At 40.2% G+C, this 17,306-nt stretch overlaps 1 protein-coding gene across 3 annotated transcripts in view; it reads right to left on the minus strand.

The window, feature by feature from the left end:
- LOC124116880 (pyridine nucleotide-disulfide oxidoreductase domain-containing protein 1-like) overlaps positions 1-9,848 on the minus strand; it is a 58,431-nt gene extending 48,583 nt beyond the window's left edge. For 2 of the 3 annotated variants that reach the window (XR_007218349.1, XM_048384167.1), the window contains exon 1: positions 9,681-9,844. Coding sequence is in view for 2 of the 3 variants with exons in the window: in XM_048384167.1 (XP_048240124.1) it covers positions 9,681-9,743 (63 nt within the window). In the remaining variant the exon portion in view is untranslated. Of the gene's footprint in view, positions 1-9,680 lie in introns of all 3 variants that reach the window. The other variant, XM_048384168.1, reaches the window with a different exon arrangement.
- Positions 9,849-17,306: the final 7,458 nt, after the last annotated feature.

The following is a 17,306-nucleotide window of genomic DNA, read 5'->3' on the forward strand; positions in this document are numbered from 1 at the left end:
CGACGAATCAAGGTTCAATCTGCATTTCAACGATGGTCGGATCCAAGTCTACAGACGTCAGGGAGAGCGGTACACTGACGTTGCTGTTGTTGAGCATGATCAATGTGGAGGTGGATCCGTTATCGTCTGGGGAGGTATCACCCTGACTGGAAGAACTGATTTACTGGAACAGGATGGGAATCTGACTGGCCAGAGATACAGGGACGAGATCATCATTCCTATTGTGCTTCCATTCGTAAGGGCCATGCCAGGTCACGCGGTTTTCCAAGATGATTATGCCAGGCCTCACAGAGCTCGCATCGTGTCAGCTTGTTTACAACAAAATGTGGTGAATCGAATGGATTAGCGAGCATTATCGCCCGATACGAACCCCACTGAGCATGTTTGGGATCTGCTGGGCCGGCGTGTTTATGCCAGAGTTCCTCCCCCTGCTAACCTTCGCCAACTTCGCAATGCATTGTTTGAGGAGTGAGGTGAGGTGAAATTGGGTTTAACGTCGCGTCCAAGATTATTGCACTTATATAGCGACGTGCATGCACGTGTATGTGTGTGTGTGGCTGCTTGTACTAGTCCGGACTGATGCCGATTTATAGTGCTAGCTCACTGAGATACCATGCCGCAGTTTAACATGAATACCCCACTCAGACACAGTATACTGACTCCGAGCCGACCAGTCCTTGTTTTAGCCCCTTAATGCCGAGCGCCAGACAGGGTAACAACAAGTACAATCTTTTAACGTCTTTTTGTATGACGCGGCCCGGGATCGAACCCTGGACCTTCCGCTCTCCGGGCGGACGCTCTACCACAAGACCACGGAGGCGGTCTTGTTTGAGGAGTGGCAAACATTCCCCAGCGGCAGATTGAACTGTTCTTTCGTGGTATGCAACGTCGATGCAATGTCTGTGTTAGAGCCAGGGGTGGTCATACCCGTTATTAAATTTTGCAATTTCACTTTTGTATGGTACTAGCCAATACGGCATTCTGGTTCACTAATCATCAATGCACACGTCCTTGTGAACAAGGATATGAAGACCTAAATGAATGATTTTGTTATTTTGTATTGGTAGCTTTCACAAATACGATTTTCTTACGAGATATAGTGAGTGGTTTCAGTGAGTCTAAACTTTTGATGGGTAGTATACATGTACATTTAAGGACATACGTGATAGTTTATTTCCAGTAGTTTCCCATTTCATCCCATTCTACTAAAGGAACAGTTTGAAATAGATAATGATCGTAGGTCAGTGAAGGTAATGGAATTATATAAAACATTATATAAAACATCAAAACAAAATCACATTTACACTGAAAACATTTTGTCTTTCAGAAATCGATTATCTATATATTGTGAGTAGATCTTATTACTTTTACTGTTGATGTTATAAATTGAACCATTCAAGATTCTAATAGATGAAGCCAAAATATTAAAAATCTAGGTTGTTTAATATTGGATCCATTTTGACAGCTTTCTCATTGTAAAACATTCCATTCCCTTACTCAACTAAATGCACATTATTTTCTTGGAATATCAAGCCTTCAAACAGATATGAAAGGCACATGTCAACATACCAAAATTTGAAAACTGCGCCAAATATTCTAACACTGTTAGTCAAATGATAAGCAGTCTCATTCACTCGTCGGTCGCAATGGATATCTTTGTCACACGTCTCGTAAGTTTTGATTGTCCAACTTGAATCTCCACAACTCTAACGTGACCATCCTGTCCAGGAAATATCTTTACTATCCTGCCAAGAGGCCAACCACGAGGTGTATTCGGAGACACGACAATCACAACGTCATCAACTCTAAAGTCTTTGGTTGCAGTGAACCATTTTTTCCTGACATTGAGAGTTGGCAACCATTCTCTCATCCAACGTCTCCATACATGTCTCACAAGCTCTTGGACTCATCTCCATCTCCTCCTTGGAGTGAACGATGAATCAATTTCTGGAGCGAATTCTCCTCCCATCTGTCCATGAAGGAAATTGTTTGGTGTCAAAGGTGTCTCATCTTGTGGATGGGCGCTCTGGTAAGTCAATGGTCAAGAGTTAACAAGAGCTTCTGCACCTGTGAAGGCAGTCATTAACTCCTCATCAGTAACATCTCCAGCGCTCAATATTGCAAAGATAGAGCGTTTGGCCGACTTAATCATGGACTCAAAGACACCACCAAAGTGGGGAGCATGCAGAGGATAGAATGTCCAGATAACTCCTTTGTTTGTAAGTGTGGTTTTTACTGCATCTGAGTCCAGTTCTGACACAAGAACCTTCAACTCCTTTGCAGATCCAACAAAATTTGTGCCATTGTCTGAAATTATTTCCTTTGGCATTCCATGTCTATGTGCCATTCTAAAAAAGGCGTTCAAGAAGGCTTCTGTGTCAAGTCCATACGCCATCACTAAGCGTACAGCTCATGTAGAAAGACACGTAAAGAGACAAAGGCATCGCTTTTGTCGATGTTTTCCTCTACCTTGCACGGTGATAAACACCAATTTGAGTAAATGCACGTAATGAACATTTCACTCTAATTGCCGGAAGATCTGCCATGATTAAATGTGTGGGTTTTGTCTTCAGGCGTCGACACCAAGAACATTCTCTCTCCCACTCACGAATCTCTTCCCTGGATGAAATAATCTAGAATCTTGACGATAGTGCTGCCAAAACACTGTTTGTACCCATGTGCTTACCTTCTTCATGGTAATTTTTGACAATCAGTTTTGTAACCCATTTTCGTCTTGGAAGTATAATGGGAAATCTAGCATCTGCAGATAACACCTTTGCATATTTCAATATTCCACCAGATCGTAGGAGGCCATTTTCATCAAGCATTGGATTGAGAGATAGAATCCTACTTGTTTTGGGCAATGGTTTACCCTTACCCAAGGCATTGTATTCTTCAGAAAATGCCTCTTTCTGTGTTTTCGTCAACAGTTTCATTTTGAGCATCTTCAATTTCTTCAAGATCCAGTTCACCTTTAATACGAATACAGGTTGGTATACGAGAGTTGTTGAAGAATCCGAAAATCCATGCAAGAACTCTGCAAAGTCGTTTCCAGTTTGAAAACCTAGAAGGTTCTAAACGCCATGGTGTTTCTTCATCTGTTTCACACAACATTGTAACTGCCATCTGAGGAATTTTTCGTTCAAGTTTATCACAGTTACTGAAGTCAACAACTTGTTTTGGCCAATCATTTTCTGTTGAAGTCAGGAATTCAGGATCGTTTGACCATTTCCTGTTCTCCAATGTTAGAACTTTAGCACCTCTGCTGACAATATCTGAGGCATTCAGTTGTGAGGGGACATACCTCCACTGACTAGGATTTGTATTCTCATGGATGTATCCAACACGATTTGCCACAAAAGACTTGAAACTTCTACTCGGACTTTTCACCCACTACAACACATTTAAGCTATCAGACCAAAGTGTTGCAGACTGAGGTGTTATTGCAAAGGCCTTTACAACAGCATTGAGAAGTTTAACTCCAATGACAGCTGCAAGCAATTCCATTCTTGGAATACTGACTGCTTTAAGAGGTGCCACATGACTCTTTGCAGCTACGAGATTACTTGAGACCACCTCACCTTTGTCCATAGTGACTACATATACAACAGCCCCATATGCTTCTTGTGAAGCATCTGTAAAAACGTGCAGCTTTGTATTTTCTAAAGCAGAAGCCACTTGAATGCATCTTGGTACCCGAAGAATCTAAGAAGTTCTATTTCATGATACCACTGCCATGCTTTCTGTTCTAATTGCACCTGTTGTCCATATTTCTTGGAGGATAACTTTGGCCCTTATGATGAAAGGTGCAAAAATACCAAGGGGATCGAAGAACACAAACGGCGAAGGTTACAGTGGGCAAGGCAGCATGGAGCCAGACAGCTGCGTCGCTGGCGATACACCATGTTCAGCGATGAGTCTCGTTTCAATATGGACAATGCAGATGGTCGGATACGTGTTTGGAGACGACGTAATGAACGATACCAAGCATGCACTGTCAAACAGCATGACAGATACGGAGGTGGATCAGTGATGGTCTGGGGTGGAATCACCTACGACAACCGAACAGATTTGATTCCTGTGGATGGTCGTCTAACTGGTGTTCGTTACCGTGACGAAGTGTTAAGCCCAGTGGTGCTTCCGTTCGCTAACAGAGTTGGGCGGTTGTTCGAGTTTCAGCAGGACAATGCAAGGCCACATACTGCTCGTGTTTCAGCCGATATTTTTAGGCAGAACCAGGTCGCTGTGCTTCCATGGCCGGCTAAAAGTCAAGACGTTAACCCGATAGAACATTTATGGGACGTTCTTGGTCGTCGGGTTGGAGATCGCATTAATCAACCTCGTAATCTGGGCGAGATGTTTGACTGTTTAAGACAAGAGTTGCACAATGTTCCAAGGGCTACAATCCGGGCATTAATTCGGCGTATGCCAAGACGTTGTCAGGCTGTTGTGAGAGCTCGTGGTGGTCACACGTCATACTGAAGAACTGAGATTAAGTCATTATTTACCATGTAGCTTTCATGTGATCAAGTGTTGTATTAAAATCTTATGTCTGCGCCATCTATGCGATCCTTTATTTTATTCCATCAGTGTATTTCCAGAAAACGTTGGTATTGAAACTCGTTTCAATTGCTTCCATAAATCCTGGCCAATACTGTTTTGATTCGACTTACCTGTGCTATGATATCTGTGACACGGAAGTCTCGAATCAAGAGTTCCGTCAATTTCTGGTTTGGGATGTGGAACCTGTTCATCATTCTTAGATTTTTGCTGTGTGTACTTACCATCAGAACTGCAGCTCTGAGCACCATCAACACTCGCTCCCTTATCAAACGCCTGTTTACTACCTTTTGCTCCATGAGAAGTTTGACTTTTTTCTGAATGAAATATACACTTCAAAAAAAGAAACTTGACATAGATGTAAAACCACTTTTTGCCAAATATCTAAAATGATTACATTAAATGAGAACCAAATAAGTCAAACAGAAAGATGATGTGTCTATAATTCGCGAAAAACACATGCAAAGCACATAAACGTAGCGTTTGGGGATCAATTTTACAGCTTCATCCAAACGCAACCGCCTGTAAAAATTGTGCAGCACAGGATCCTGCATTTAGGCATGCAGGCCCCCCTGCTGAATGGGTATAAAAATCCACATCAACGGCTGTTCATACAGTCCTTATAACAGCAGTAGAGGCGGTGACAGAATGCCAAGACTGAATGCAGCTCAACGGAACAACGCCACTGGGAGATTACAAGCTGGAGCAACTCAGCAAGAAGTGGCCAGGCACTTTGGCGTATCCAGACAGACAATCTCCGCACTGTGGACCCGATACAAAAACACCAACAGAGTTGACGACAGACCAAGGTAAGGAAGACCAAGGGTGACAACCCAAGCACAAGATCGATAAATCCGGCTGCAACACCTCCGAGACCGCACTTCCACAGCCACGTCTACAACCACACAGATCCCTGGGGTACGCAGAATATCAGATCAAACGGTACGCAACAGACTGAGGGAGGCTGGACTTTTTGCACGAAGACCTGTTCGACGTCATGTATTGACCCAACATCATCTGGCGGACCGTCTGCTTTGGTGCCAACAGAGGGTTAGATGGGCACGTGCAAGGTGGAGAAATGTACTGTTTACTGACGAGTCCCGTTTCCTACTCACACGTGCTGATGGGCGCGCACGTGTCTACAGACGTCGGGGTGAACGTTACGCCCCCAACTGTGTGCAGCAGGTTGTCCCATTTGGCGGCGGGAGTGTCATGGTATGGGCAGGAATTCATCACGGCCTACAGCCTTACATTCTTCCTCACGTCAACGTTCATGGCGTACAGTTCCAGCAGGACAACGCTCGACCGCATATTGCACGTGTTTGTCAGGACTTCTTACAGCACAACAACATCCAGACATTACCTTGGCCACCCCGGTCACCAGATTTGTCCCCGATTGGGCATCTGTGGAACGAGGTGGATCGACGCGTTCGCAGAAGGAATCCACCGCCCAAAACACTTCCGGCGCTTCTTGATGCACTTCAGCATGAATGGCAGCACATCCAACAGTGTGTTATTGACAACTTGATTGCATCTATGGGTAGTCGGTGTCAAGCGGCGATTGATGCACGTGGTGGGCACAACCGATACTGACATTTTCTGTACCCCTGTGACATTAACTGTATCGTGTACGTGTGTCTGTCTAGGTGACATGATTAAATGTTTTGAATATTGTGTACATTGATCTTCAAACAGTGTTTCAATTATGGTTTCTGTGTCCTATTTTGAAACAATCGCATTATATTACATTTTGAAAGTCAGTGTCAAGATTCTTTTTTTGAAGAGTATATATCAGGTATTCCCGATAGCATAGACTTAGACGAACTAGAATCAACGTGTTGCTAATATACACTTGTGCTTTGTCAATAGCTGAATCTATGACTTCCTCAATTTCATCTATTTCAATGCTTGTTTTCTTCGCCTTATCAACTTTACCAGCTTTTTTGTAAGCCTTCGAGAGCTTTACAATTATACAAACAGCTTGACTGTGAAGAGAACATACTTTATCAATTGTTTCCCTTATTGTTTTACGTGTTGGAAGTTCTTGTTCAAGCAACTCCAACAATTTATTCTTATTTTTTGTCAACGCTGATTTAGCAACTGTCTTTTGTTGCCTTAAAGCTGCTATTATGACATCTAAATCATCATCTGTGGATTCAGCCATTTTGGAATCCACTTTTGATTTAGAACTTTTGGACTTTATCACTGTCATCTGGGGATTCTGATCCTTTAGAATCCACTTTTGATTCCGAACTATGAGACAATATCCTTTTTTAAATGTAGGCCTATAAAGCCTTATATTCACAGGTAATGTAATGAAAAATGATTTACAAAGAAACCATCTGAACCATCAAAGTAAAGTAAGAAAGACAAAATATATACACTCAATAAGCAGAAAACCACGTTTGTAACCACGCTCTGCTACTAATGTTTGTTGCGCAGTGGAAGGCAACGTTCACGTGTCTACCTTTTGTCTTTTCTACTCCACTGGAAATTATACGATTAATGGGGAATTAAACATGATTCTCTTCCTATGACATAATGGGGAACTAAACGTGATTCCCTTTTTATGACATGTGGGGAACTAAATGTGATTCTCTTCTTAATGAAAAATAAAGAAACTATGCAAGGTCCATGACCACAAATGCAGGAATGAATAATTGACTATAGGAGCAAGTACACACTTTATGTTTCTAAGGGCCACGTATATTGTCCCATCTAGTTGATACCAAGACCACGAATATTGGTCCAACGACATCTAGTTCGTATAAAGAACGAGAATATTGGTCAACGACCATAAAGTGTGTCTTGCTCCAACGAACAAAAAACCTGCACTGACGATTGCAATGCATCACGTGTCAGCATTCATTTTCTGCACGTGAAACTAATGCCACGATCTGATTTCCACGAAGCATGGGGCGTTTATGCTAAATGTTCATGTTACAGGAAACAAAACAATGTTTCTTTTGTTTTTATTATTTTGTCTCCACAACAGGGGATTCAAGGAGTTCGGTCTTGACTGCCGTCGAGTTCGGACGTCTTTTGCTTCTCAGCAACTTGTCTAGTGTTATACAACACACTTATTGTTTATGATACTTCCTCTTTTGTTCTTTGGCTTTTGATTTCTCTTGTGTTGGAGTGCATTCAAACTTTTAATTTCTATTTGGTGTTTGCTGATTGTTACAGTCAGTTGTTGGGGATTGTCCTCGACAATGGCTGACAACAGAATGGAATGTGAGGAAGGATTTAAAGTGGTGGCTTCAGATGGTACTTCTAAAAAAGCCTGTGTTGCCAAGCAACCAAATACTGTCCCTCCTACTGCAAGGTCTGATCTTACTTTTGTCTTTGATAAGCCAGCGCGGGTCAAATCAACCACTGTTATCTTCAAAGCCGATGTAGATGAATATGATGATGGTTCACCGACCCTCTGTCAACTTATGACACAGCGTGCTTTGGCTAGAGCCTTGGCTAAGATCACTACAGAAATAGTCAGTGTTAAGCGGATGGCCAGGGGAGATGTTAGTGTCACTGCAAAAACCGTTGAGGCTGCCAAAACACTTTTGCAAGTCACAGAACTTGATGAACATTTTGTCACCCCTCATGAGCCTGAATCCTTAATGAGAACACGTGGAGTCATCTATGGTATTGATCTGGATATTGAGATGAATGAAATTGAGGACGAGTTGAAACCTGTGTTACCTCTAATGTGCTCTGCTGTGCGTCTGACTCGTGGGCCTGATAAAGTTCCCACCAAATCTGTTCTTCTTACATTTACTGGCCAGTCTTTACCGGATCATGTTGTCATTTTCTTCCAGAGATTTCCAATCCGGATATATGTTCCTCCTGCTCTTCGATGCTTCAAGTGTCAGTCCTTTGGGCATGTCTCTGCTAAGTGTAGAAGCACTCATCATGTGTGCGCTAAATGTGGAGGGAAGCACAAATACGAGGAGTGCAATGAAAGTTCCCTTAAATGTAAGAACTGTGGTGGTGCACACTCTGCGGCATATAAAGGTTGCATTAAATACCAGGAAGCTGTCCAGATTCAGAAAGTCCGAGTGGAGGGTAAGTTGTCTTATTCTCAGGCTGTTCGACAGGTGCGTGGAGATTTTGATGTCGCTCAGGTTCCAGCAGTCCCTAAACCACCTCCTGCAGCTAAACCACTGTCTCAGGTTGTTACAATTTTAGATGTTGTGTCTTCTCCAGTCATGGTGACTGCTAGTACTCAGACTGAGACTCTTGAAGTTGAATGTCAGACTGATCCTGTTGTTGACATCATGCCTGAGTCATCTTGCAAACCTCTATTTAACAATGTCTCTCCTGTTGACTTTCTCAACTTTGTTATTTGTATAGTTGCTAATCTTGGCACTACTCGTGCATTCAAGTCTGATGGTCTTCAGACGATAGCGTCAGCTGCCCAGTCCCTCTTGGGGTTAAGATTGTCCCCTGATGATCTGACGAGCATGGTTAAGGGTCAACAATGGAAGTCTTAATCCATCCTTCTTATGGATCTCTTGATGCTAGATCACTCAGTGCTAACGGTCCAGGATTTAAAGTTTGTATTAAGTTTTGACCCAGATGTTTTGTCTTAAGGAGACATTCTTAATTCCTAACCTAAAGCGTGTGGCAGTTTCACTACTCTATGAACTATCTAGGTACTTAGCAAACCTTTATTATGGGCAAGGTGTACATGGGCCTAGTTGCCCGAACACCTATAAAACTTTCTAAAAATCAATCAAAGGGGATTCAAGGGCTAAGGGATTAGCGCTACATTAAACCTGCGCCCGGACAACTGCACTGTTACCTAGAGCAATTTGGTGCCCTTTTCTCCAAGCAATTTTGGCCTGATTAAGTGTAAGAATTTTATGAGGGTAAACGGAAGTAAGGTACCACTCCATAACCTCACCTGTACATGACCTACTTCTCAAAGCGAAGCAATCAAAACGCAGGTTTTGTGGTTTGTTAACATCACGAACTTAGAATACTCACGAATTTAGGATACGCAATACACTATCCGCTTATAATTTGAGAAGGCCTACATTGGCCATTATTGTTGGTGCCAGTGATGTGGTAAAGTGGCTCTAGCCACTCTACATTTAATTACCATCATATCATATACACACCGTCTCGGCACAGGAAATTCCAGCTATTCCTCCTCCAACAACTGCAAAAGTATATGTTTCCATATCCACAAACGCAAGACGAACATTCAGGGGAGATAATCCTTCATTTCCTTCCCAGCGCGTGACACCTTCGTCACCCACCAAACTGGCTGTCGATGTAGGAAGATTGTCTTGGTTTTCGGCTGGTTGGGTAGGGCAGGTACACATAAGCTGGGCCCCGTCTCACACAACGCAATATACAATTTGTGAATTATTAACTGGTTCGGAAATATAATTTGGAAAATCATGTATGTCTAGCAGCTGTTAGAACTCAGTTTACGGGTAACGACTGCTGTGTAATGAAATATATAGATCTACATTATTGTTTAATCTTATCTTATCAGAAAATGACTTGCGTAACAGGTAACAGCTTTAACCTACAGCATAATCAAACCCGCTCCTGAAGAAAGAATCGCACGTGTTGCCTCTTCATATCCATCTTATCGCCGACGGCAAGCTCGATCGGAATGAATAGTGCAGAAGGCCAAGTCTGCCACATAATTTGAACTATGGGCCATCTATCACTCAGATGACACCATGGACACTTAATATATAGTTAGGACACATGCTAGCACTAGCTTTGTTTTGTTTTCTTGTTGTTGTTTTTGGGTTGTTTTTTTTGGTTTTGTTGTTTTTATTTTGGTTTTTTTCTTTGCTTTACGCCGCACTCAGCAATATTTTGCTATATGACGGCGGTCTGTAAATAATTATGTCTGGACCAGACAATCCACGGATTGGTTTATTCTCCCTGCAGTGTTTTATTGTATACGACAAAGAACGACCACGTGCGCCCCTCGTGGTTTATTCTCTCTCCAGTGTTTTCTTAAACGATAAACAACGATCACTCGTCGTTTAAGATAGCTACGCGACAAATCGCAAAGAACAGTGAATAATATGGAACACTAGTAACCTCCGATGGTTCCGAGGGGAGCGTGTCTGCTGACATCACGATAATACACTATAGTCCTCGCCACTTGCAACACAATCACGAAACATCGCGATGATTAATTAACGAAGATAGCTGCATGTATTCGAACACTAATCAAGTGAAAACAAGTCATTCCGCCGATAAGGGACATTACAGCAATGACACAAATTGCAGGGTGCGCTTTTCAAGAAACATCCATTTTACTTGCAATAAACATCATCATTTAGTTTTGATCACTTGACTGAGAACTAGAAGGCGTTGTATATGTTGTACAAATGTGTTGCGAACTGCACGCAAAGTACATCTTTGACATGAGAGGTAGTAAATGGCCGTTACATAATGTTATATAAATACAACGGTCCTAAACCAATCTCATTAAAATCAGATCTTAGTTCTCGCTATCGCTAAACAAAAGCTAAAACTAAGATCTGATTTTAATGAGATTGGTCATAACCCCTCTCAGATTGTCGAGACAATTATCATCCATCTGAAACGCGCGTAAAATACTTCGCACACACAATTCAAGTACTTCAGTCCGCTCTTTCTTTTATATTTAGAAAATAGTTTAGAAAATAAAAATACATCTTAATTAATTGACATTAATATAATACAAAAGTGTCATTCCCCGAGAACATTAGAAGCACACATTTTAACCTGATTAGTGTAAAATGTGATTTAATAGTTTGGAATAGGGAATTACCCGAGGTGGTATGTCGGGGGCCGATACATTCTGCCATGGTTACCCCACACCTGTCTAAGGTCAACCCCCCCACCCCCACCCCCGAGTCTGCTTGCAAGGACCATAGGATGATACTGCCAGTTCTAGAGCGACATGTCCCCTATGTGATACAACATATTCTCTAGTTTGTGTGCACGCATTCTCATGTATCAATCGCGCTTAGCCCCTCCCCCCCCCCCCCCCCCCTTTTTTATGGCATTTGTGCAAATCGCCCTGAAGCAATGCGCAGAATATCTATATCCTATCTATCGATCGATCTATCTATCTATCTATCTAGCTATCTAGCTATCTATCTAGCAGTGTAGTGGATGTCGTTTCGTAAAGTGAATAAACGCTACGGAGTTGAGGTCTTTAATGCGTTGCCGTTATTTTAGGAGATCAAAGATCAATTATCTAAGATTTAAGACACCGTGTAACACATAATTGCACAATAAATAATAGGTACAACATTATCATCAACGCTACATACATATACATAGCATTGGCTTATCACACGTAAGTATTACATATCAATCATCCATTAAAACACTAGACAGACTGTGCGCTAGACGCTTATACTAGAGCATATACAGTAATAAACATGATACACAAGACTGACATCCAAGGGAGATAACTCCTTGACTTTTATATTGACTATAATGCACAAAATAAATACACAATGCTTACACATTCTGTGTTAACATATACAATACTTTAAGACAGAACTTAATGATATATATATATATATATATATATATATATATATATATATATATATATATATATATATATATATATATATATATATATTTAATATTTAGATTACACCTTAAGTCCTAGACAAATATAAACAATGCAATGCATACCCTTTAGGTGACACAACCACAGTGGACACAAGGGTGTCACTCCCCACTGCCACACTTAGGGCAACACCAAAGTCATGGATCTGAATAACTAATATATAAACTAAAACACTATTTAACATATAATCTATTGAACACGGTAATCTGTACATCACAAAGCTTTTTAAAACATTCTAGAAGTAAAACACTTCGACACATATTTCATTGAAGTGATATACTATTTTAGTGATAAATAATGGTTGTTTAGCTTACCTTATGCAGATTTACATAATTAGACATAACGGATTACGTACATTTAGTTTACTTAATAGAACACTTTAAACATACTGTTTTATTTCAATACCACACAAAATAGAGATTGTATTCGTTTAACTCACCTGATATACGCAACTTTTTTCCTTGCAGGTCTGATCAGTTCTGTCAGTTCGTGTGCTGAGAGAGTATGCAGTGTCATCAAAGCATGCAGTTTATCAATAGGAGTTAGCTTGGCCAGTCAGCATATGAAGATTCTGGCCATGGGGCAATTGGTTGCACCAGTTGAATAACAAGCGAACATGCACACAGACACACATTACTGCTGCGCTTTGGGAAAATATTAAATGATCGAAATACTTCCTTTAAAAATATATTTAAAAAATATGAAATTGAAACAAATAAAAGTGATAATGCACTATTTTAGTACACATTCAGAAAAAAATATGAGTTATTAATAAACATATAAATTAACCTATTATACCATAATTGATGAAAGGACTAAGCATTGTTTTTCCTTTTCGTATAAACATTATTAAAACATATAAAGCTATGGTTTCACTAGTTCTTCGGATCTGATTAGAAACATACGTTTGCCACTGGAATTAATAAGAAGAAAATACAACTCGATCTCTGGGGCAGATTTACAAAGCGACATCGCTGATTAGAATAATGACCACAGTTTACCACCACACACGCACACAAATGTATTCGTCATCTCGTTAATGAAAGAGAACGATACTCCGAAGCGTTGTTTGCCTATCCACAACAAAAAGATGGTTCTTGTGTATTTTAATGCCTGTTAAAGTTGCACCAGTAAGGTTTTGAAATGCTTAGACAAATGCAACTGAAGACATTTAAAAAAACATTTTTTCTTCCAAATGTTATTTCAGTGCCAATATTTGGGTGTCCGAGATGCCTTTGTTCTTTACTTAGATGCCGAATTACAAATTTGTGATACAAAATATGCCATGGCGCTCGCTCTTCAGGTTTCCACTTACTTCACATTGTGGTTCTGTTTCCCTGGGACAATTTGGTGCCATTTCAGCGTGGCGCCATTTTAGCGTGATTCTTTGAAAATAAACTTTTAATAAAAAGAATCATAGTCCATAATTTTGTTTAAAAAAATAAAGTTTTGACACACATTATTTACCGATCAGTTTAATATCGCCATATTTTTTGTGTTATTTGAATTTCTGAAATATTCGGAATAAAAGTTTGCCATTCTGCTATAACTCATTTTTCGTGGAAAATAATCTCATTTCATACTGTGGAATACAACTTTCACGTTAAGTAACTGTACCAGTCCCCGCCGTTATCTTGTTTTAGCAGTTCTTGTTCTTATCAATTTGTCGTCTGCCATTTCATGCTTTGCGTTTTCGAATCAATGAAAGGTCGTTAAATGAAGAGGAGCTAAGTTTATGTTTCGTGTTTTCGAATCAAAAGTGGTCAGGTGACACCACGCTCATGGGGACAACGACCTGTCTGTAATCGTACATTGCAAATGGCTAGGCTATATAACTCGAATGTAATGTCTGTTGTTGAGTGAGCTGCAACTTCCCGAGGCAAGGGATTTAACTGATTTTAAAAGTCCAGTTTCCACCTTTGCTGAACTAGGCTGGAATTATGCAGTTTATTTTGGCTAGACTAACGAGTCTATGCATAGTCCAATCAGAACGCGCTAACAGATATTTTCCAAATCTGTTGTTTTAATCAAGGTGCTCACGTGATTTGATGAACTTCGCGAAGAAAGGCCCATTTTATTACAACATAGATTTTGATTATCAATCAGTTCGTCTTGACTGGGCGCTGCCATTTTGTTTGAAGCAATGGCAAGTGATATGAGAGGTTGAATCTGATTGGTCAATAAGAGGGACATAGACGGGACATAACTCGTAATTGCCACTGGTAGCGCTACGATTGAGCCCAGAACTTCCAGCCTAGTTCGGCAAGGGTGGAAAATGGACTTTTATAGTCAATTAACTCCCTTGCCTCGGGAAGATGGGGGAAGCAAGGTGAAATGGGGTAATAACTATGAGCTTAGGTATAGAATGATTGGAATTTGTCTGATGCGTGAGGTTTAATAAACTGTTCATATCGAAAAAGTCTAGTTATTGTTTACGAATAAAAAAAACGTTGCAGCATGACCTTGTATGTGTAACCTTAGCGGGATCAGAGATATCAAATCAAAACGAATAAAGAAATCACCTTGTACCTCACAGGTGTGACTTACTGTCCCCACCTGTCTCTTCACCCAGAGAGTAATACAACGGGGCCCTCAACTGAAGACTGGGCTTCCAACTAACTCTTAGTAACTAAAGCTTGCACTGGAACCAGTGTATGAGGACTTAACGTCCAAAGAAATTGAAATTCCCCGGCTATTTATAGCACCGAATCTCGTCATTTCGATCTTTGCTAAAATGTATACGGAGATACGGGACAACATACCCATCTGTTAATTGAGTGAGACTCATGTCATGTAAGTGTATCAAAACTTTCATTTTATTTTTCACTTCCCCAGAACTATTACGACCTAACATTTATGCCTCTGTGAAGAGTTATATATTATTAGTAATGCGTACAGTGAACTACGTGTAATTCATTCCTGACGTACAGTGATCCCATACCGTAGTCAAAATTGACGACAGGAGAACTCCCTTGCCAACGCTTCGTCAAAACATGTCACAGGTTTCTACACAATAAGTTCCATGATGGAGGAAAGTCACGACATGGGATCACTGTACGCCTGGAATGAATTACACGTGGTCCACTGAACGCAAAAAATACGTAGATATGTTTGGTGAAATGCGATAATTACACTATTATGCATGTACTATCAATGAATCAAACTTCTTCTATTTCACAATAAAACTGTGTCAAGATTGCACCTTAAAAATACACACTTTTAATTTGCAACAATTACCGATCGTCAATATTTCAGAGTTATTCGTAATTCATTTGGGATCAAGCACATAGTTATAAAAGTTGGAAATTCGTGTTATATGTAATATGAATTATAACAATGAAGCACCCTCCACACACCGCTGTACCCATTACACCAACAAATACTGTAGCCATGGTACCTTTGGCCACCACGTCACTGTCACTCTACATCCGCTGGCCCAGTAGGCCCGATGGTTGTAAGTGGTCTGGGAGGCGGAGAAGGACCAAAATATGTTCATCTTCAAACTGACAAAATATCCGAAGAATTGAATTATGACGTTGAAATACGCAGACTGAATGTCTTTATTACACTATTACAGCGACGTTTCGGTACAGACAGACAGACAGACAGACAGATTTATTTTTATAAAGGCCAGTTGACCCATGGTACAAAATACATTATATATTTTTATCTACCAGTTACCTAATTGATACTTTCTTTTGTTGAAAATACAAACAAGATTTATCATTGTATCATTGTTGGATAATTGACAGTCTTTCTAACAAAAATAATGATGATTAACTGTCTTTTGGATAAACATGTGTAAAGTGGACAATTGTAAATAACATGAAGTTCATCCTCAATTACATGATAGTGTTTACATAATAGACTATTTTCCTCAATATTGGCAACACCCCTACGAACAAGTTGAATACAAAGAGTATTTTGTCCACATCTAAATTTGGTTATAAGCCTTCTACATTCACAATGCCTAATATTTTTCGCAAACGATATAAGATTTATGCAGTTTATAGATTGAGAGGGTCTTGCTGCCTAGAAATGCATGCCGGTCTTGAAACGATCAAGCTTTAACCTTTTCTCTGAACATATGTACAAATAATAATGACTTAGCAAAAGTCTGATATGGGATGCCCAGTTAGAACGTTTTCTATCAGCAATGGATAATAACATTTCATAACACTGGTATGGGTATCTGTTTGGACTGATTTGCATTATCTTAAGCCAATATTTAATGCACTTTACATTATAAAAAAGTATGAAGTGGATACTTGCCACATTCACCATAGGCTACTGTATTTGCAGTTCTGTAGCCCGTGTGCATCTTTTTGCCATCAATATATGTTCTTGTCAATCCGTTACAATGTCTTATTTAGTGTACTTTCCCATTTTTCAATGCCATGAAATTTAACAAACTCCTGTGCTAATAAAGTTTTGTAAAATTCTTTAGAATTGAAAACATTGCATTCCTTTACCTTACACAATTGTTTGACTGGATTTACAACTCCATAATATTCTGTTTAACTTGTATTGATTCAATACATATGCACAAAAGCATCAAATACATAAATTTTATCTCTGTCATCAACTGAATCCCCAATGAAGGTTATACAGTATTGTACACTCTTATAAAAAAAGAAACGCATAGGTGTTTTGAGAATTCCAATTAGATTTTTATTTTCCAGCAATCGTCATAAAGACAATTCTTATGTTTGATTCCCGTTAACCATGTCATGTTTGTTGTGCATTGCGCGCAAACACATCTCAAAATGTTTTTTTGTGAACGTTTATCAGCAAAAATGCAAAGGATGCACGGAAATTGCTTTCAGAAAAAGTTTTCAGCACAATGCACGTGCAAAATGTTGGAAACAAGAGTGGAGACACTGAATATAAAAGACCGTACGAATTTTCTGACGTGAACGGAGATCGAAAAATGCCAAGATTAACTGCAGCTGACCGAATATCGCCATTGGACGTTTGGAAGCAGGGGAGTCCCAGTCTGCCGTTGCAAGACACTTCAACGTTCACCAAAGCACCATATCTCGACTATGGAATCGATATACCCGCACTAATTCGACTCAAGATCATCCCAGAAGTGGAAGACCAAGAGTGACCACCCCTGCTCAGGATCGGTAAATCCGGT

This window comes from Haliotis rufescens, unplaced genomic scaffold (assembly GCF_023055435.1).
Source record: "Haliotis rufescens isolate VD_foot unplaced genomic scaffold, xgHalRufe1.0.p SCAF_5, whole genome shotgun sequence".
Classification (NCBI taxonomy): Eukaryota; Metazoa; Mollusca; class Gastropoda; order Lepetellida; family Haliotidae; genus Haliotis; species Haliotis rufescens.